The sequence below is a fragment of the Chenopodium quinoa genome, unplaced genomic scaffold, assembly GCF_001683475.1.
Source record: "Chenopodium quinoa cultivar QQ74 unplaced genomic scaffold, ASM168347v1, whole genome shotgun sequence".
NCBI lineage: Eukaryota > Viridiplantae > Streptophyta > Magnoliopsida > Caryophyllales > Amaranthaceae > Chenopodium > Chenopodium quinoa.
Genome location: NW_018742798.1, coordinates 2324816 through 2348641, shown reverse-complemented (window position 1 = coordinate 2348641; position 23826 = coordinate 2324816). Strand labels below are relative to the sequence as shown.

Here is a 23826-nt window from a genome sequence, read left to right as displayed (position 1 = left end):
AGTGCTATCTCTCGGATGTCAAGCCCACTGTTACGGCCACTGGGTCAAGTGGTGAAAAAACAGACCTTGACAATGTCAAGGAGAGTGCGCCTGTTCAAGAAGCAGGCGGCAAAAAGAGAAAGGCGTCCCAGACAGAGTCCGCAAGAAAAGCAAGAAAATAGCAATCATTGGCAGAGGAGCGGCCGGATGAGTTCCGCCCTCAGCCGGCTGGTGAGCATGCGGACCTGATCTTAGACGACTCACGTCCTGACCGAACAGTCAAAGTTGGGACGACTGCTCTGCGAAACCTTGGTGACGACTTTCACAGCCTATTGAAAGAATACAAGGACATCTTTGCATTCGAAGTCCATGAAATGCCAGGCATTAGTCCTGATCTGGCGGTACATAAACTCGCCGTGGATCCGAAAAAGAAGCCGGTACGGCAAAAGAAGTGGAACCATGGCGAAGAAAGAAGTCAGGCGGCAGCCGCCGAAGTTAAAAAATTACTTGATGCAGGGTTCATTCGGCAATGTTACTTCCCAGACTGGGTTGCAAATGTGGTGCTTGTTAAAAAGCCGAATGGCACCTGGCGAATGTGTGTAGACTACACAGACTTAAACAAGGCGTGCCCCAAAGACAGTTACCCTCTGCCTAAAATTGATAACCTGGTCGACTCAACAGCCGGCCATGCCTTGATGAGTTTTATGGACGCCTATTCTGGTTTCCATCAAATTCCCTTATGGAAGAAAGATCAGGAGAAGACGGCCTTCGTCACTGATCAGGGGTTATACTGTTACACGGTCATGCCGTTTGGTCTTAAGAATGCCCCGGCTACCTTCCAACGAATGATAAACACTGTGTTCTTTGATCAGATTGGGAGAAACGTCGAGGCATATATTGATGATATGATTGTCAAGACTAAACTTCAGAATGATCATCTGTCGGACCTCCGAGAAACTTTCGCCACACTCAGGCGGCACCATGTCATGCTCAATCCCTAGAAATGTGTATTTGGAGTTGAGTTTGGGAAATTTCTCGGATTCCTTATCAATTAGAGAGGAATAGAAGCGAACCCTGAGAAGGTGCAGGCGGTCATTGACATGCAGTCGCCTCGTACCATCCGAGAGGTTCAGAAGTTAACAGGTTGTCTGGCGGCCTTGGGAAGATTTCTAAGCCGATCAGGCGACAAATGCCTATACTTTTTCCAGGCAATTAAGAAAAAGGCAAGGTTTGAATGGGGGCCGGATGCTGAGGCCGCCTTCCAGAAATTAAAAGTTCACTTGCATTCCTTGCCGAGGCTGGTCAGCCCTTTGCCCAAAGAGGTTCTCTACATGTACCTGGCCGTCTCTGATCATGCGTTAAGCGTTGTTCTCCTTGCTGAAAGGGACGGCTGTCAGCTCCCGGTCTACTTTGTCAGTCACGTACTGAAAAATGCCGAGTTGAGGTATCCCCTAGTGGAGAAATTTGGTCTTGCACTCTTCATGGCTGTTAAAAAATTGAAGCCCTACTTTTTGGCACATGCAGTTGTCGTGTATACAGACCAACCTATCAAGCGGCCGCTGACCTTCATGGAGTCGTCAGGCCGAATGATCAAATGGGCCATAGAAATACAGAGCCTCGAAGTTACTTTCGAGCCTAGAAAAGCAGTGAAGGGGCAAGCCTTTGCTGACTTTATTGTAGAGATGACTCGTCCTCCTGACTCTCAAGTTCCAGACCAAGTATGGAAGGTATATGTGGACGGAAGCTCTACTTCAAATGGTTGTGGAGCAGGCGTCATATGTCAGTCGCCAGAGGGCGACAGGTACGAGTATGCTCTACGCTTCAGTTTTCAGGCTTCAAACAATGAGGCAGAATATGAAGCTTTACTAGCCGGGATCCGCATGTGCAAGGCGGCAGGGGCAAGAAAAATAGACGCCTGTTCCGATTCACAATTGATAGTGAGTCAGTACAATGGCGAATACGAAGCAACCCATCCGGCCATGATCAAGTATTTACAGGCGGTTCGACAAGCAGTCGGCTCCCTTGAGGATTTCCATCTGATCCAAGTGCCGAGATCAGAAAACAACCAGGCGGATGCACTGTCAAAATTAGCATCATCCGCCTCCTCTGATACTCCTCGAACTGTTTTTTGGGAAGTAATGGAGAAGAGAAGCATGGAGGAAAACCCTATTGGAATCCTAGACAGAAGCTCAACCTGGATGGATTCAATCAGGGCATATCTGACAAACGGTACACTGCCGGATGATCCTCAACAGGCGGAAGCACTGAAAAAACGAGCCACCTGTTTTGAAATGATAAAGGGAGAACTTCACAAGAGGGGGTACCTTCAACCCTTCTTAAAGTGTGTTACTCCAGAAAAGGGACGAGAGATACTAGATGATCTTCACTCTGGTTACTGTGCTTCTCATATAGGTGGTAGGATGCTTGCTCAAAGGGCAAGGCGGCAGGGCTACTTTTGGCCTACTTTGGAAGCATATGCAATGGAGATGGTGAAAAAATGTGACAAGTGCCAAAGGTTTGGCAAACTAATTCACCGTCCGGCTACTGACCTCACTACCATTCACAGCCCACTACCGTTTGCTAAGTGGGGCATGGAGATTCTGGGTCCATATACGCCTGCTACAGGCGGAAGGAGGTACATACTTGTTGCCGTCGACTACTTCACTAAATGGGTAGAGGCGGAGGCTGTAAAGGGAATCAAGACGAAAGATGTAATTTCATTCATTTGGAAAAATGTCATCACTCGGTTCGGGGTTCCCATGTCTATGGTTTTTGATAATGGTCCCCAATTTGAGACGCCTGTTCTCAAAAGCTGGTTGGGTGATCAAGGAATTGCAAACTACTTTGCATCTGTCGGCCGTCCACAAGCAAACGGCCAGGTAGAAGCCTTTAATAAAATCATCTCAGACGGTCTCAAGAAAAAGATTGAACGAGCAGGCGGCCTATGGGCGGATGAACTACCACATGTTCTCTGGGCCATTAGGACGACTGAAAAAGGGGCGACTGGAGAAACTCCATTCCTCCTAACTTACGGTGCGGAAGCTGTTCTTCCAATAGAACACTACAAGCCGACTCTTCGAGTGATGCTATATGACGAAGAGGCAAACTGGGAAGCCATGCGCCTGGCATTAGACTCACTTCCTGAAAAGAGGGGCAATGCTGTCTTGCGCCATGAGATCTATCGCCTGAGAATGACTAGATCATACAGTAAAAAAGTACACAGGCGTCCACTCAAAGTAGGGGACTTTGTACTTAGAAAAATGGAAGCAGTTGGTAGGGCTAATGAGTCTGGCAAACTAACTCCCAACTGGGAAGGACCCTACCGAATCTATGAGGAAGTCAGGAACGGTACCTACCGTCTGGAGACACCAGACGGACAACCGTTGCCTCGAACTTGGAATATAGATAATCTTAAGAAATATTTCTTTTGAATGATGTAAATAGTCAAGAGCTACTTAATAAAAGTGCACTTGCTATTCAATTTGTACTAAGAGGGGCACGCTTACTAACAAACAGTCGGCTACTCTCCATTGAGTATTTTACTCACAATACTTGGCTAAAAAGATTAGGGTCTGGCCGACCCTGTGCCTAACAGGCGGCTACCCTCCTTTTACTTAGCACCTACGTTCACCAAGAACTTACCAAGGCCACAGGCCGAATGATCAGACCAGGCGCCAAGCCAACTGATCAAATCTACAAAACTAATACGACCTGTCCCAACATCATAGCAGGCGTCCGACGGCATCCATCCGGATGAAATTCGTCGCAGAGAGCAGCTCCCTTTTGGGTGGAACATTGTTCTATAAACTAATTACACGGCACCTATACGACTGTCCCCAAGGGCAACCACGTAGCCGTTTTGAGACAAGGATAACTCTATCACTAACCAAACCAGTGGTAGCAGTTGACATCTGAGTCAGATGACCGCCTGTATTACTTGGGATAAATACAGGGGGTACCTATTGAGTTAATAGCCAACAAACATTGGCGAATCAAGGGGTCTAGCCGGCCTTCGCCGCCCGGTACCTCTACTTCTCAAACAAAAGTGACGGCGACTGAGTAACTCCAATGTTATCTCATAAGTCACTCCCTCAAATTTGGTATGGAACCTGAAAGGTTTGAGTCGTCCGCCTGTTTTTAACAAACAGGGGCACTCAAACCCCTATTCCTACTAGGTAACCTATTGAGTTAATAGCCAACAAACATTGGCAAATCAAGGGGATCAGCCGTCCTCCGCCGCCTGGTACCTCTACTACTCAATCTAGATTGTGACGAAGACTAAGTAACTCCTATGTTAACTTAATAGTCACTAAAACTTAGTATGGAGCCTAAAAGGTATGAGTCGTCCGCCTGTTTTAACAAGCAGAGGCCCTCAATCACTACTCTTGCTAGGTTAAAAAATTATGAGTTAAAAGCCAACAACATTGGCAATAAAGGGAAACAACCGGTGCCCGCCGCTTGTTTTCTCTACTACTCAATTCCTTGGCGACTAGGTAATACTTTATTTACTTGGTCAGACCACTTTCCTACTTGGTTAAAATTACAAAAAGACAGGCCCGCCTGCCTAAAAAGGATCCAGACAAAATAGTTCGAATACCGATTGGATAAAAGGCCGACTGATCGTCTATCCTGGAAACAGACAACCAGTCGTCCAGGGGCATAGGCGGCGTACTGACTATCCGTACCTGTCTGCAACGTTCGGCCATGTAAAACAGTCGGTCTAGTAAACAATTGGATATTAGATATGGAATACTTAGACAAATTTGAAGCAAAACAAAAATTCATTAAAAATAAGCCGGTCATTAAAGACCAGCAAAATATTCAAAGCCCCGGCCCCCTGGCCGGGTAAATACAAAGCAAACGGCACGCAGGCCGTGGAAAGAATACATAAAGCTTAAGAAGGGGGCTGTTCAGTATTAGCAGCTGCCGCCTGGTCAGCACTCTTCTTGCTGGACTCGGCTTCATCTGCATCCTTTTTTGATGCCTTACCCCCAAGCGGCACAAGCGCCACTACCGGCTCCTCCTCCTCCGACTCCTCCCCCAACGCCTCTTCTTCAGCAGCCGCCAGGATCTGTTGATTATATGCATCCGAGCACTGGCGGTACGTTCTTTCCCAAGAGGCAAAGTCGGCACTGGGGAAGAGGCGGCCCCAGGTCATGCGCTGGATTTGAGCGGAGTCTTCCATCATCTCCCGGACCAGCTCTTTCTTCTCTTGCTCGGCCTTTTCCGAGAGCTCTTGGGTAAGACTCTTCTCCTGGGTCACCAGGCGTTCCTTTACGCTCGCCAAGGATTTCTCCATGGCTTCGTAAGAGTACATTTTCAGGCGAAGAGGTTTCAGCTCGGACTGGAGATTTGTGATGGTCGCCTCCAGCTCGTCATTCTTCTTCTGGGCCGCCTCTAACTGAGCCCGAACAGCGGCGGTAGCCTGCGCCTGATAATAAAGAATATCAATGGTCAGTACTTCATTTTGGGCAATTTGAAACATTGTCTTATCACAGTCAGAGGCGGCCATAGCTTTTGCAGCCTTTACCTCTTTGTTTTTCCGATCAAGCGGCTTGCGAAGGCCGTTAACTCGGAGCAGGGCCTAAGTAAAAAACAAAAAAAAACAGGCGTCAGTTTCCAAACAAAAAAGAAAACAGGCGTCCAGAAATTCAAATACTCAAAAATATGCTAAGTATACCTCAGCAAGGACCCCTGCAATCCCTGATCATAGACTTGGCCATCTCTACCAAGTCAGGCTCCTAGGGGCCGGCTGCATCAAGCATAAACAAACGGATTAGACTTAGTAAAAAAGGAGCAAGTCTAAAATTTACAAGGACAACTTCATACCTCTAGGCGGCCCAGTTGGAGCTTTAGAAGAAGTGGCCGGCTGTTTCTCAGCCGCCACCTGTTTCCTGGCATAACCAGGAGAGCTCCCAACAGTCGTCTTCCGGGCCTTGGGGTCCGGCTGTTGGGAAGATGAAGCTCTTGGAGCACCCGTCTAAAATAGAAGAAAAAAAAAAGTCAGTATATGCATAAACACTCCAAAAAGAGGGTGAAAGGTTCGGAGCTCACCAAGGGTGCCCCCTTCTTGGGGGAGTCGGTTGAAGCTTGTTGCATAATAGAGGCCCGCAACATGGCCGCCGCAGTCTTGGAGGCGGTGATTTTGCTCATGGCGTCAGCTGCAAAAACAAACAGCAAAGTTAATAAAAGATAAACAACAAATGTATGAAACAACAGAGTATTCGACAGGCCGACTACCTCTTGAGCACCGACTGCTGAGGCCGCAGGCGGCCAAAAAGTACTCGTCATAGAGCCACTTGAAGCTCGGGACGCAGTGCAGGGGTACTTGCTCTCGTACCCCTGAAGTAGAGTCGACCCTCGACTCTACTTTAAAGAGTCCTTTATCAAGGATCTCTTTCTTAGCCTTGGGGGGAACAGGCGGCATGCTACGGCCGCCTGCAAGAAGGGGCGGATTCCTGTTTCACCTATTGAAGCGCTTGTTCTGCTCAATGTCAGAACTCTCGATGATGAGGAAGGTGCTCCGCCAGTCCTTCCACTTGTTTGCTTTACCTCTCGTCATGAGGTAGCCCCTGTGGCTTGTCAATTGATACCAGCCGGTACCGCCTGTCTTAGGGGTCCGGCTGAGATAGTTCATATGGGCGAAAGCCTCGAAGCTCGGCTCCACCCCGTGCAGTTCGCACCCGGCCACATAGCCGAGTACGTTGACCCAAGAGTTTGGGGCTAACTGCCATAACCCCAACTCATACCCATCCAAAATCCGCTGAACAGCCGGATGTAATGGGAAGCGAAGCCCTGCCTTGATGGCCGCCTCGTAGCAGCCAAAGCAGGAGCTTTCATAACTGGAACCAGCCGGCCAGACGACTGTGTCTTCTGGATCCGGCACAAACACTAGAAAGTCGGGGCCCATGGTGTGGTTTGCAATAAAGCTCTCCACCTTCTCTTGCATGGCTGTGATTCGGCCCCGAGGTACCGTGCAGTAGTAGGGGGTGTTTAGCTCTCGGTAAGAGGCGGATGGTTCCGCCCAATTGTCCCCCTTCTCAACTGCGTGAGAAAGTCTCGCCTCTTGCAGGCGGCTGTTTTTCTCTTCTGTACCCAAAGAAGCATGGCAAGAAGAGCTTGACGAGGAATCGTCCTCGGACGAGTCTGAAGAGGACGACTCCTCCCCTCTCCCGGAGGGGCCCGCCTCCTCTCTTTGAAAAGGAGCAGATTTGTTAACTGTTAAATTGGAAGGGGTCACTATGACTCCCCCCACAGAATTGCCGGCATCCAGGCCGCCTTGTCTCACTTCAACATCTGGCGCCTGGTCAGATGTTTCACTAATCGGCACCCTGTGGGAGGAGCCGTCTGAATTTGAGATCCTAGCTGTCTTTTTCGTTCTGGCCATCCTGCTCTGCATAGACACAGATACAGTCGGACTTTGTATAAAGGGCAAAGATGGGTCCGGAAAGGGGCAGGCGGCACTCCTAGTCCTAGATTCAGCCGTCCCCGGTGACCGGCTGATCACTAACCTAGGTCGTGTCGTGTGCTTCCGTGGTGCCATTTCAGAAAATAAAAAGAAAATTAAGAGTAAGAGAACTGAGTTACCTGAACGAGTGACGGTTGATGAAGTTCTGAAAATCCTGTGCAGTCGGCTTGTCAGAACAGGCGGTAGGCAGAAAAAGTCCAAAATGTCAGAGCAAGTTCAGGGGTCCGAATGTTCTCAAATAGTTCTCAAAGTGTGAAAATGACTCAAGGAAACTCTCCCTTATATAGGCGAAGTGAGAAGGCGAAGAGTCACTTTTAGAATTCAAAATTTGGGCGGGATAATCTCTCGTCCTTTCGCCGACTGACACCTGTAGCTGGCCGTCGCCCGTTACAGTGCGACACCTGTCACAGGTAACACGTGACCAATCACGTGCCACCTGTGAGGGGCAAATGATTAGGGGATTTTGCTCCTACCAATCGGAGTGCGCCACGTGGACCAATCAGGTCCTGCCAAGTGTCTCCTAGTTGGAACTGTCAGGGCTTGCCACGTGGCACGCGCTTATTCGTCCACCTTGGACCTGTTATGTCACGACATGTGGCATACTCCATGCCTAATGGAGAACCCGGCCACCCAGGCCCAACTTCCGAGGGAAGCCCAATCGGCCCTAGGTTTACCTAAACCTAGGATGGACACGTTTCCCAAGGTTATAAATACCTCCCTTAATCCTCATTAAGGGAACACGCGAAAAACATTACGGAACAAACACATTAATTACACACAGTAATAACCGGCTGATCTCGCTAACAAAGCAGATTACCTACATTAAACACTCTCACCTAGAGAGACCTTATTACTTTAATTTCCGCATTAATTACTCCTTAATCAGGTACTAACTTGACCGTTGGAGGCGGAGCTCACAGGAGTCTCCGTTATTTTGCAGGTAAAGGCGTCCGGTTCCAGTCTCGGAATTGTAACTCTCCCGCAGGACATCAAGAAAACCCCGAAACAATAACTATTGATTATAACTATCAATTTGAAAAACACACTAAAATTTAGTCCATACAAACACTGACAATACTACAAAACATGAAACACACTAATAACCCATACTTATATATAAATATATTATAATCATTAAACTTAAAGAAACATAATTTGCATAATTACAAAAATTACTTATGTTAAATTCATTCATAACTTCCTACAATGAGCAATTTCCATAGACAAAATTCTGAACTAGTTAAGCTCCATACCTAAATCTTACACCAACTAAGCTCCATAGCTAGAAAATACCATCAAAATTTCTAGGAGAGCGACGATAAGCATCTGAATCAATCGACTCATAATCATAAATTTCATCATCACTACTAAAGTAATTTCCACTACCAGAACTAGAAGACTGATGCCTCCATCATCATCAACTTCCTCCTCAAAACCATATTCATCAACTTCACCCTCATCCTCATCCTCATCATCATTATCGTCCTGTTCCACCTCTTCCTCTTCTTCTTTCTCCATTTCTTGCTCCTCTTCTTCTTCTTCTTCTTCTTCTTCTTCTTCTTCTTCTTCTTCTTCTTCTTCTTCTTCTTCTTCTTCTTCCGTTTTCTGCTCCTCTTCTTCCTCTTGCATGGGAACAGCAAGAGATTCTTCTACTTTATTCACTGAAACAGAATGCTGCTCCACTTGATTATCCAAGTCAGCTACTTTATCATGGACAACTTCTTTAATCACTTCCTCATCATCACTTATTTGCATGTCCGACTTTTCGGCCTTAACTTCACCAGCCACATCACCATTTCCATTATCAATCCCACCCTGCATTTGATATGATTCACCAATAATAAAGCCCGACTTCGCAGGAGGAACTAAATCATCATCATTACCACAATCCGCATGTTGCTTGTTTATCTCAATGAGCTCTTTTAGCAACTCGTCAACCTTGAGTATCAAGTCCACTTGAAATTTCAGGATTGCACAGAGTTGTTCTTTAACATTGCCTTCTTTTGATCAAGAAAGCAACGACATGCATGCAGAAATGAAGCTTTTTCATTGTTTTCACACATTTTCTAGGCTTAGAACAAGTTATTGAAGGAAAAAAGAAAACTTTCTTTCTAACAAGATAAAAAATTATACAAAGAGATGATTTGTGGACATAAAAACAAATGAAGACCACTTGGATTATATAACCGTCAATTGCAACTCTTTCACATACATGTCAATTCATATTCTTTGCCAACCCCCTTTTACACAAAAAAATAGAATCTTTGTTACTATTCACATAATTTAAATATACCAAGGAAAAAAAGTTCTAATTCTTTAATAATTAAAACTTCTTAAATATACTACATGAGAGCATTCTTAAAATAGATAAAAAAAAGATAGTATTATACTATAATTTAAGGTCGACAAACAACTACACGATAAAGTTGACTTCTATAACAATCAATAAAAATAATATTTACATTACTTATATGAACATAACAAAATACACGAATATAACGAAAAAAAAATTGCTCGCAAACATATAGAAAAACATAAAGTTAAATTATTATTTACAAAGGTTAGTACTAAATTACGATTCAAATTATAAAGGTTATTTTTAATATTGATTAAACAAACGAGTGTATCTATTTCTAGGTGAATATAGATCTAAACAAGTTTCATAAGTTTTTTTGTTTATTATAAGATCTTGTTATGTTAATTGAGTGATAATCGCTAAATATAATGTTTAAATTAAATCCGATTTTTTAAAACTGAATAATTAAACAAATCATTGTTGTTTGCAATGACAAGCTAGCATTTCTAAGCCATGTTTAGCAATTGTTCCCAAATTAATGTTTGCAATGACAAGATAACATTTCTTCATTATTAGAAAAATCATTGTATCATTCATTCTTACAAACAATGACAAGCTAACATCCCGATGTCTCATTCTCACTAACATATACCACTTATCAAAAAAATTTTACAAATCATGCATTCTCAATCTTGAATTGTTTACAAAAATGTCAATAAGATGCAAATAAATAAATCAGACACTAGACAACTAAAACAAAAAACTTAATCAAAACCTAAATGATAAATACTTAGAATTTTAGAAATCCACATGAACCAACTACAAAGGCTTAAACAAAAATTCAACCTACTAAAAAGCCGGGTTGACCCAAAGGCCGAATTCTCCTAATAACATCTACACTTATCAAAAGAACATCAAACTAAAACATATTACATTATTAATTCTTGTACCAACAGAAGTACACAAAAACTCAGTTTTAATTCCCCCTATAAAAAAACAAGGTTAGGCAAACATTCACCCATAATCTGTCTTTCCATTAACACTTCCTACCCTGATACCATTTTGGGCGACCATTAACTATTTCTGAACTTTGTTGTGACACAGATTGCTTAGCCTCTTCACAACAACGCTGGTCATCCATCCTAGCAGCATCAAAAACAGCCTGAAGTTCTTCCATTCTTCTACCTGTTTGCAAAATATCTTCATCCACCCGCAGCATCGACCCGTGCAATATTGCCATTTCTTCCTCCAACTCACTCTTCCGAGTCTGCAAATTCTTTAAACGACGACGTATCAAAGGTAACTGTATCCAAGTGGCATAACCAGCAAAAGGAACAGTTGTAGGCACTGCAGATGAGGAAGCTGACCTGATATTCTTATTTTCCATTCTAAAATTGAACAAACTTTCAGCTAAGTTGATACACAGAAGAAACAAAGAAAAAAACAAAAAAAAAATCCGGCAATTCAAAAAACGAGCATGCACAAATTAAAATGATTTAGACTTTTATAGAGTTAATTACTAATAACAATCTACATTTTTGAAGTAATTCATTCAAAAATTCAAGGTGTTTTAATTATACGTATTTCCAAAGTTAACTTAATTATAAACACTTTTTCAAAAAAAAAAGTCTTGATTCAAAAAGAAACTAAGAGATGCCCCTTAAAAAAGATAATTCAAGAAAATTACAGCAATTAGCAATGGAGCGAGAAAGACCAATTAAGAAAAATCATTTAAGGAAAATAGGGCAATTAACTTAGTTAGAAAAATAAAGAATAAATTTAGTTATTGAATTTACACATGAACTTTACTTTAAAGGTTATGACTATAAATTATTAAATGGATATCTTCGAGTCTATGGATATTTCGCAAGTTTGATGCATTGCCACCAATTCCAATCAATTACATTTTCAGAAACACAAGCTAATCCTGACTGAAACTCATTCAAAAAAACTCAAACAACACTATTAATAAGTAAAGAACACTAAAAATGTATCTTGTTAGAACACTAACCTTATTTTTCTTTCTCATCACATAATTTTAGAAGTATCTTGTTATAACACTAATTTTACCATCAAATAAACATTTCCACTAATTTGCATAATTATAGGATTCTTTCAACAACATTTTAGAATTTACAAAGCCCTTTATAATTATCTCTTTTTTTAAAGATTTTTTTTATAATTTTCAAATCTTTAAGAAGAAAGAACAAGAACAAGTCATCTAGATACATTCTTGTAAAAGTTGTCAATACCTTCACTTAAGTCCCTACAATCAATTTTGCCTCATTTGAACTACTAAACAAATAGAAAAAGATGCCCTGCCAATAAACTTATAATTCAACTTGTCAGCAAATAATTATTTAACTAATTTGATATCAAAACCCTAAATTATTACATAAATCAACCACGTAAATTCAAAACAAAGTTAACAATCATTCTACTTACTTAGCACAAATTCTAAACCAAACTACTGCAATGAATTTATACACATTATAACAACAAATAAACAATTTCACTAATTCAATATCAAAATAATTTATACTAACATAAAATAAACAGAATAAAATGAAATCAAAGATGATCAATCAAACAATTCAATTTTCAAAAAAAGGTAAAGATCGTACCTTTAAACAAAGCCTTACAAAAAAAAAACACTTCGAAAATGGTGTTGTTCCCACGCAGATAGAACAACAGGATGAGAGAAAACCCAAATGCAATTTCTGAAAAATGAAGGGGGGAAAAAAGGATACAAGATGAAAAAAAAAACAAACTGAAATTTTATAAGGCTTATTTAAAATATTGTTAAATACGTACAAAAGAAGCCCAAATTCATAAGGGTTATTTAAAATTAAAAGAAAGAAATTTTTTTAAAACTGGCCCAAACAATAATATTAGGACTTATAAGTTTACATAGACTTCTAAATTTAAATGACTCACTCGAAATTTAAAACTTTTTTCATCTTCTTTTAAAAAAATCAGGTAAATTCTAGGTGTTAATATGTTAATCGTATTTACAATGAAAATATAACTGATCGTATCTCAATATACAATACATATTATTTTTGTATTTAAAAGGAAAAAAAAAACCACACTAAATTCTCTAAGTATAATTACAACAAATAAGTCATTATATTCTAACGCAACATTACGATCATCAAGATATAACCTCCGAAATTTTCCATTTTGTACTATTGCGCGCCTTTATAAACATACTTATACAGATACTATCACGTATATTTTACTATTAATGTATAATTCTTTGTTTATTTTAATTTAATAGCCTGAAATATTAAGCTTTAAGCTTGTTTTAAGGCATGTGTTCTTTGGGAGGGTTAGATATTTGTTTGTTTGTTTGTTTTTTGAGAATACCCTTGCATGTAGTCTTTCTTTTACCCTTTTCTTGCTCCAGCGTTCAGTTCTACTATATCTTTCTCTTTCCTTTGAACCGAATTTTCACTCTCCATGGAAGCAGCTCTTAAGCTTGTTCTTTCATTAAATTAAAGCTTAATATTATTGTTCCACCTCTTTTAGGCCATTTAGTTTTGATGAAATTCTTGTAAGTAAATAATAACTTTAAAAGAAATAGTGAATTCTCGAATTTTCCATTGTTTTTTTCGCAACAAATTGCCTTTACTTTCGACGAATCTAATGCATTCTCATCACGTAGATTCATAGTTATTGGAATAATGAAATCTAAATCATAGATAGTTACAGAAATATAGTAATTTAAATGCTTGCCTATGCATGTACAATTTTTTCAGTTATTTATTGCTAGCTTGGCTAAAGTTTAAAACTAACAACATACACCAAAACATGATATTTTTGCAAAAGGCACATTACAATAACTTACTAAGTTCAAATCTTAGCATTCTAAGTAGCATAGTAATCCAGATATAATTACATTGTTTAATAGTACACATGGCACAAAATAAAATTACTCACATTTCTTAATTCATAATAATTTAAATAAATTTAATAGTAATATTATAGTATAACTATAATAGTAATATTATAGTATAACTTTTTAAATTTAATAGTAATATTATAGTATAACTTTTGTATACCATATATATTTAAGACTTGTTCTCTACTAACTGTATTTGTAATTTGTTATAAAAAAAATAAATTAAAATAGCGGTGGCATACACCCGGAAACTTGCATCATTATCTTCTTGTGATTTGGACTCATCAAATCTCCAAATTGGTGGTGCAAATACGCTATTAACACTACACCAAAAACTAGATTAGAGATTGCAAAATATAGAACGGTTACCAAAGGTAGGCATTCTCCCGAATAATATAGAACGTATTTATATTAGAGGCGTTCTGTATGTTAATACATGTGGAACGGTTAGCTATGCTAACCGTTCTTTATTTCTAAAAAGGAAAAAATATGGCTTTTTAATATAGAACGCTCCTGACGCAACCGTTCTATTTTACTCCATATTTACCATTACCCGTATTAAAAAAAGTACAAGCATAAACCCTAACAACACTCCTCTTTTCTGAGATTTTCTAACTCAGCCGCTACCCATGTTTTCTCTCTCATCCTCTTGCTTAAAAATTTCCTCTCCCTCTCTTCCTTCCACAGATCTAATTTCTCTAATCAAATTCAATTAAAATAAACATCCAATATTTTCAGAGTTAATTTTAGATTCAAAGATGGAGAAGTTGATGAATACTCACCAATAAGAAACCCCGACGTAACTGCGCATAAGGGTGCAAATCTTTCATAATAGCAGCGACAATAAATATGGTTCGAGTTTACCACCATCTCACGGAGGACCAATTCGTCACCATTCAAGCATGTACTGAAGCATGAATCAGAAAATGATAAATTGAAACAAAAGTCCAATGAAGCAATTCATGTAATTGAAACAGGTAGTGATAATAATCCATTGTTGAGATAATATACACATATGAGCAATAATAAAATTTTAATTAAATTTTAGATCTGAAATTTAAGTATTGTTTCTATTCACATAAATTCTACCTAATCGTAGTTTGAATATTTGAAGATTAAAGTCTCTTGTTAGTTCATTTTAGAATGGGATTCATTTCTGTAAGTACTGGCTAATTATTGTATGTAGATGAAGACAAAGTTTATAAGGTTAAACCTTTTATATTGCATGTTCTAGATTATTGAATTTATTTTTATAGTTGAATTTTTATATCTAATTATACTATTATTGGTGCAGGAATACTTAATTTATAAGGATTTGAAGTGGAAAGAGCTCTTCAATTACGAAGGAGATAAATCAATTTCAATTGAAGTTGAGTTGGTATCATTTTGGAGCTATGGACAATGGAATAATGGAGTGGGAATGAATATATCTATTAATTTATACTACTACTTGAATTAGTTTTTGTATGTTGATTTTTTGGTTTATGATATTCAAATCTGTGAATTGTATTATACTTTGTGTGAGTATATGATGATAGAGTTGGTTTTAAGTCATCAATTTGGGAGTGGATTTGCTACCTTGCTAAATTATATAAAGACAAGGCTTGGTGGGACATCTTTTGGAGCTTGCTATGGGGCGTATGGCTGAAGAGAAATGCTGCCACTTTCAAACACAGCGAAATTTTGATTGAAGATGTGATTATCAGAGTTGATGGGATCGTTAGTGAGTATGAGAAAGCAAATGAGGTCCTCCCTTATGAGATTATACGGAATCAGGAAATCAATCATGTGTGGTCTCCTCCTACGGTGGGAACTTAACTACGACGCTGCCTGCTTTAAAGACAGTTCAATCGGCATTGGGGGTGTCATGAGGGACCATATTGGTGATATAATGGCTGCTACATGCTGCAATATGCTGGGAAGTTTCAAGATCGATGTCGCAGAGGCTTTGGCTGTCAGGCACACTCTCCTTATTGCGTTAGAGGCTGGGCTCAACAATGTGGTCTTGGAGGTGGACAATATCAAACTGTTCAACTACTTATCAAAAGGCACCAGTGACTTTTCTAACTTTGGTTTGATTATAAAAGACATTTTTATCTTGCTTCTCTTTGTATGTCAATGGGGTGGCCCATGTTTTGGCGAAGTGCAGTAGGAACTATGTTGAAATGATGGTATGGATTAAGGAAACTCCTCCATGCGCCATTGCTGACTTTGCTGCTGTAACCCATGATTTATCTTTCCTTAATTAATTTAAGTTCTTGCTTCCCGTAAAAAAAAAAAAAAAAAAAAATTTCTCAATTAGAATGTTTTTATAAATTCCATATGTATTACAAATACGGTGTATAACGGTATAATATTTGTATAGAAAACACCACAGAAATACAGGGAGAAAATGGCGGATATTTTTTTTTATTTAGAAAATACACATTAGAGAACGGTTTTCTAACATGACCGTTCTCTTTTGCATTGAAATATAGTACACCCGTTTTGTTTTCCTTTATTATTTTTCAAATTTAAGAAGAGGAAAGAGAACGGTTGTGACTACGAACCGTTCTCTATCTTACATTATATAAAATGCCTATTTGAACCGTTATATATACTTTACACATCGCTTAGCAGAAGAACGGTTCTAAGGCGTTCTATAAGGCCTATTTTAACTGTTCTATTTGCTTTTTTTGTATTAGTGTAAATCATCAATCATCAATCAATCATTACTTAATACTTAATCAAGATGCAAAATAAATAATTATAATTGGCTAATAATAATTTAAGTATTCATATTCTACAATTTGATTTGGTTGACAAACCAATTGAGATTTACAACTTAATTCATCTAGCCCTTTCCTATTCCCTAGCCCTTTTCTTATACTTCTTCAAAACCTCATCCAATTCATTCTTTTCCTTTTCTTTATCCTCTTTCAACCGTTGAAGTTGAATAGCACCTTCGGCCGTTGTTTTCTCTACTCGATCTAAAAACCTCACAAATTCAAGAACCACATGAGGTGCTTGAGCAACAACTTCTTCCACACCTTCAGACGCATTTCTCAAAATTGATAAACTTCAGCCGTTCTTTTTTCAATCTCCATCTTCAGTCAATGCGCTCCGGCTCTAATGACCTCCATGATACGGCCATGCAGAACACAAAAATCCTCATACTTAGCAATAGAAGCATCAAGCTCCTTTGAGTCTCGCATCCTTATATGATTTTTCGGACAAAAAAAAAATCAAAAAATGCTTGAAAATAATTTCTACGTAAAGATCTCTTTGCAAACAATAATCACCTTCAAATATCAGAATGCACAAAGTATCACTTCTAGACTTTCTATGTCAAACACTACATTAGGATACCAGTTCCCACTAAAATCTCATACATTTTAGCACCAGGGAATGTCCTAAACATCCTCTGTATACCACCATCATCATCAATAGGCCAATGTTTCCCTCTATATGCATAAGTAAAGATAGGATTAACTATAACTACCCCTTTTTTCTATACTTCATCCTCAAAGTCTATGATTAAATCCATGAGATTACAACAATCAACATCCACTTCAATATAAACTTTATGCACAACAAATCATCATAAACTCAAGAACAACACAATTTTAAACCTAGGTAAAAATTTAAAAGCACTGTAACATGCATCACACAAACACCATATAATCGAATTATATATGTGAAAAAAATCCAAATTTTAGCATCTACAATACATAAAGTGCAACTCAAGCATAATTCAACCAAAATCGAACAACATTACATCATAATTCCCTTTTTGAACTCATAATTGAACCCCCCCAAAGAAAAGCATTCATTACCCCAAAACATAAGAATTTATACCAAATAATTCACAAAATCAAGATCGAAGTTGAGTACTAACCTTAATCCGCAGTTTGTCAAAGTGATTCACCACAAATTTTGCTTCAATTATGGCTTCTTGCGAGCTTCACAACAGGGGAGAGAGTTTGGAAGTTGAACGATCAAAATTTTTTCCCTTTTTTTTTTTACTTTAAATGATGTGATTCTTTTGTGAGGAGAGTTTTCTAATTTTACTTACCCTATTGAAAGAACTTTAAACATCTAATTTGATGTCATAAACATTTCTGCTCCATATAAGTACATAAGTATAAAGTTAATTAAAAGATGTTTTAATTACACATATTCCCAAGGTTAAGTTAATTTAAAACATTTTTTCATGAAAAAGTCTTGATTCCAAAAAAAACTAGAACTAATTCTAAACATGCTTAATTAAAGTCATATATCAACTCTATTCATGTTTGATAATTCAGAATAACAACTTACCGAATTACTTCGTATAATTTTAATATCGATTAAACGAACAAATGTTCCTAAAACTAAGTGAATATAAAGCAAAACAAGTTTCATAAGAATTTTTGTTAATTTAAAGGACTTGTTATGTTAGTTGAGTGACAATCATTTAATATAATGTTAAAATTAAAATCCGACTTATTGAAACTAAAAAATTAGCCAAATCAAATGATACTATACTATTGTTTGATTGTGCAGAGTAACAACTTACCAGTTATATTTTAAATATTAAAATTGATATATATGAATTAATAATTGTAAAAACTCTTATTCTAATTCTCGGACATTATGCTTGAAAAAAGGAAAATGGTGGAAATTTAAAGGTTCAATTTCAGCAAATGCATAAGTGTATAAATTAAAATTTGTAATTTGGAAGTCATAAAGTCTATATTCTTTCAATATTTTGTCATTATTGCTATTTAGTGTACTCTTAATTACTATCAAAATGTGGGATTGTTTGATTGACTAAATCCCCCTATTCTTCTTCTAATTCTATGAATTTAGACCATACTTACAATTTTCTTCTCGTAATTCCCTGATTCATGCTCTAAAACCCTATGATTTTCCTTATATTTTGTTATTTAGGTGTATTTTCAATGCCCTATTTATACTTTGAAATAATGTATCAGCATAAAACAAACTAATATGTACTCTTAATTAGTTAATTGTGGTACATCTTTTGCATGGTTCATAAATTTTTCCCTAATCTTCTGCTCTGTCTTTCATCTTCTTTTTCTACTTTGCTTTTTTTTTTTTTAAATAAAAAAATTTCATTTCTGTATAATAATGGCTAGCACTGGTAGCTCCGCCACTCCTGGAAGCGTATTTGCACAACCAATTTGGAGATTTGATGAGTCGAAATCACAAGAAGATAATGCTGCAAGTTTCCGGGTGTATGCCACCGCTATGTCGAACAAGATGAACAATCACTTAGAATTTCTGGAATAAGGAATTTCAAGGGTGACGAAAAATAAAAAAGAAAAGGAAGAAACTACTAAGAAAAAAAGCGACAGATTGTAAGGGGTGGCTTTGGTGAATGGCCAGTTATGATTGTTGAATCTGACAGTCATGAAGTTCAAAGCAAATCCAATGACGGAAGTAAAGCTGAAAAGAAAAGGGAGGATACTAAACAAGAAATTGAAGATCAGAAAGATGGTGCAAAGGAAAAGGATGAGCCAACAGAAAAAAAGGAAAATATTAAAGAAAAATCTGTTAGAGGTGCTTTAGAATAGTAGCTTATGTTTTTTTTTTGGTTTTAAAAAAAAATTTAAGGGAAAAAGTATTGTGTAATTATCTAAATAATGAAAATATATATGTCTTATTTTGAAATGTTAATGTTAATTTCTATTTACTACAACTTGGATGCCCTAAAGTTTGGTAAAAATTAAAACTGATATACATATATTAATAATTATAAAAACTCTTATTAATCTAATTAAATTATACTTATATAATATTAATTTTCTAAAAAACAAATTAATTCACCTCAACTCTACATAAATTAAAAACATTTTACCTTAATTTCTCGATGTGTGTGAAAGTAAGGTCTACCCTTCTTCATCCGTTGAAAATTAATTATTACACAATACTAAACACAATACCAAATTGTAAATTAGAATACCTCATTATTCATAAATGCAATACTAAATTTACACAATAATAAATTAAATTCTAAATTATAAATTAAAATCATTTATTTTCACAAATACAATTCTAAATTTACATTAAAACTAAGAAATACGAACACCATATCAACACCATAAATTTACCTTTTAGGAGTATCGCGCGCCTTGCACGCGATGGGACAATTAGTATGAAAATAAAAGTAAATAGAAGGAGGAAAACGAGAAGAAAAATATTAACAAGAACCTAGATTAAGAACATTATAAATTCTTTCAATTAAAAAAAAAGAACATTGTAAATTAAGAATTATAAAATAAATTACGAAAATAAACTAAAAACTACTAAAATACACAAAATAAAGATCAAATAAGGAATATAAGAAAAAGAGAGAAATAATGCTGATAAGTCAATATTTTATATATTTTATTATATCATTTTAATGCTATTTTAGAGTATAAATTTATAAAATTATAATTTTTTGTTGTCTTATTATGAGATTTTATATTGTAATACTCGATTTAGTGAATTATACTCATAATAAGCTCGTTTTAAGAATTAATCAATGAATTTGATTTCCCTCTTATTTTAATATGTTTTCCAATTGATAATTATAATGAACATAATCTATTTTTATTATTTTAGGGAAAGGAGCTCAAGTCAATGTTCATTAGTTAAGTACTTAAGTGAAATGGAGCAAAAGAAAATAATTAAACAAAGAAAGCCCACTTGAGTTCCTAACGTGATACACTTCACCAAAGAAAGAATGAAAGTGGGTTGAAAACCCATTACCTTAAAACTTCCAAAAGAAAGTAGCGGCGACAGCAAGAGGCAAACCCACGAAAAACCCTCAAAAAACTCACTGATATAGAAGAGCAGCCACGCAGCAGAAGGGGGTATCACTCACACACGAAGAGAGAAGAGCAGCCGGAGATTAAGGACGGAGCAGCAGCACCTCGCGAGAGCCGTGACTGAATTTTATGCAATTGACTGGTTTTTGCTTGATTTTATATGTTTAGTATTGACTCTTCATTAATTAGTTGTGTTCTCTTGATTTCCATGTCTAGCTAATTTCGTTTGTTCTAGGTTAGGGATGTAGTCCTTTATTATCTATCAATGAATTGAATTACTTTGTTTGGGTTTGATTTATATAATTGCAATTTGATAATCTTGTTTTAATTTGTACTCTTAATCTGGCCAATTGATTGTATGTTTAAGGTATTGGATTATTAGCGGAAGTGAAATTTCAATACTAGTTCGTGGGATTATCAAACGTCAAGTAGTATAATTTTAGGAATAGTTATACACTTGGGGTGGTCTTTTTGAATTCCTATTCTTAATGAGTTTATTTCAATTGTTGTGATCACGGAAGTAGACATAATGTTGATTTAAATATGCGTTTTCTACATTGGAAGAGGAGATTACATACTATTGGTAATTAGATCATTGTTATATTATATATGTTCAACCCAGCAATTAGTTTAATTTCATTATAGAGAGTAATTGGCGCAACCCGAAACCTAGAACTACTTCTTATTATTGTCTATTGTTTTATTAGTTTGCAAGCCTTAATTGTTTATAGTTTAGTACTACTTTTCTCATATTTTCGTCGTCTAAATAATATTCTAGTTTTTTAATTTGGTACTTGAGTAGACCTCCTTGTGGATACAATACCTTGCTCACCCTATATTTACTGTAATTGACCCGTACACTTGCGGTAGATTTAGACCCGACCAAGTTTTTGGCGCCGTTGCCGGGGAGGCAATAATTCAATATCATACCGTAGAAACTTTCGTATTAGTTTAGACTTTATTTTTATTTCTGCCAGTATTAAATCACATATTTTTATTTTTATTTCTACTAGTTTATTTTTCAGTTTTGTGTCGTTGGCAGTTTGTTAAAAAAAAGAAAAAATTCTGTTACTGCTACTGCACACAGCAGCAGTTTACAGGAGAAAAAAAAATCTGCATTTTTATTTTTTTATTTTGAGTTTATGTTTTCGATATTCTGTTTCAGCATTATACTCTACTTTTTAAGGTTATTTTTTAGTGTATGCCACATACTAATCGTTCTTTAATCCCTTTTGATCAAGAAATCGAAAGAACGTTGCACGCGTTGAGGAGACTCCAGATTTCTGAACAAGAACCTTTAATTCCTAACTTGGATTCGCTTTTCTCATAAACAGAAGACATGGTAGAACCACCACCTAAGATGTTACGGGAGTATGCAATGCCCGATGCTAGTTCAACCTCTGCAAGTATAGTAAGACCTTCTGTCCAAGCTAATAATTTTGAACTTAAGCCTGCTTTAATCCATATTGTTCAGCAAGATCAGTTTGGTGGGTCACCTATTGAATGTCCATTAGAACATTTAGCTAATTTTCTTGAAAAATGTGATACCATTAAGATAAATGGTGTAAGTGAAGATGCTATTAGACTTAGGTTGTTTTCATTTTCACTTAGAGATAAGGCAAGAAAATGGTTGTCCTCTAAATCGTCTGATCCTTTTACCACTTGGACTTCTTTATCTCAAGCTTTTCTAAATAAATTTTTCCCAATTGCTAAAACGGCTAAATTGCACAATGATATTACTAATTTCACTCAAAATGAATTAGAGTCATTATATGAGTCTTGGGAAAGGTTTAAAGATTTGCAACACCAATGTCCTCACCATGGAATACCTGATTGGCTACTTGTGCAAACTTTTTATAATGGCTTAAATCACTCTATTAGAAGTACTATAGATGCTGCAGCAGGTGGTGCTGTAATGAGTAAGACAACAGAAGAGGCTAATAAGTTATTAGAAGAACTTCCTTTTAATAATTATGGTTGTTCTAGTGAAAGATCAGTTGCTAAAAAGAGTACAGGGATGTATGATGTGGATGGTATTAACATGTTAAATGCTAAGGTTGATAATTTGACTAAAATTTTCAGTAAAATGAGTAATGTTAGTCTTATTTCTAGTCCTGATTTGTCTTGTGATAATTGTGGGGGTGCACATGCCAGTAATGATTGTCTTAATTTTGAACAAGCTCAATATGTTTCTAATTATAATCGATCACAAAATGACCCCTACTCTAATACTTATAACCCTGGCTAGAAGAACCATCCTATTTTTTGTTGGAGAGATCAAGGAAACCAAGCTAATAACCTTAGACCACAAAATCCACCTGGTTTCCCTCAAAGACAACAACCACAACAAGAGAGACCATCATGGGAATTGGCTATTGAAAAACTTGCTAATGCTACTTCTGAGAGAATCATAAAATTGGAAAATAAAGTGATCAACTAGCTAATTCAACCAAAAATATGGAAGTTCAAATTGGACAAATAGCTAATGCTATTAATTCTAGGAGTCAAGGAAATTTGCCTAGTAAAACTGAAGTTAACCCTAAAGAGCAATGTAAAGCTGTAATCTTAAGAAGTGGTAAAACCCTTGATGATGTAAATGTTCAATCTAAAACCAGTGAGCTTGTAAGTGAAAATGCCAAGAATGAAATTGAAAAGCAACTTGAAGATAGCAAAGATGATTATTATAAACCTGTTCCTCTTAAGCCATATGTATCTCCCATTCCTTTTCCTCAGAGACTTATACAGAACAAAGTGGATAATTAATTCGAAAAGTTTCTTAAAATGTTCAAAAAATTGCATGTTAATATTCCTTTTGTAGATGCTTTGATGAAAATACCCTCTTATGCTAAATTTCTCAAGGAAATCATGTCTAAAAAGAGAAAATTGGAGGACTATGAGACTATTGCTTTAAGTGAGGAATGTAGTGCTGTAATTCAACAAAAGCTTCCACCTAAATTGAAAGACCCAGGTAGCTTTTCTATTCCTTGCACTATTGGTGAGATTAAATTTTCTAGAGCTTTATGTGACTTAGGTGCAAGTGTTTCTCTCATGCCTTTGTCTATTTACAAGAAGCTAGGCTTAAATGATTTAAAACACACTACCGTGTCTTTACAACTTGCTGATAGATCCATTAAATATCCTCTAGGAGTTGTGGAAAATGTGCTAATGAAAGTTGATAAGTTTATCATTCCTGTTGATTTCATTATTCTTGATATGGATGAGGATGTTAATGTCCCCATTATTCTAGGAAGACCATTTTTAGCTACTGCTGGTACTATAATTGATGTTAAAAATGGCAAGCTAACTTTTAAAATTGGTGAAGAAGAGGTGCATTTCGATTTGTCCCAACCAACAAAACATTCTCTTGTTTCTGATCACGTCT

The 23826-nt window shown here is 37.0% G+C and overlaps 1 protein-coding gene across 1 annotated transcript; it reads left to right on the top strand.

Moving 5' to 3' along the window:
• The first annotated feature begins 21783 nt into the window (after positions 1-21783).
• LOC110725006 lies at positions 21784-22692 on the top strand. Its single transcript, XM_021904486.1, has one exon. The coding sequence runs from the start codon at positions 21784-21786 to the stop codon at positions 22690-22692; it is 909 nt and encodes a 302-aa protein (XP_021760178.1).
• Positions 22693-23826: the final 1134 nt, after the last annotated feature.

What these genes read in the sequence shown, in the direction of transcription:
- LOC110725006 (XM_021904486.1), top strand. Translation starts at nt 21,784, where the DNA reads ATGGTAGAACCACCACCTAAGATGTTACGGGAGTATGCAATGCCCGAT.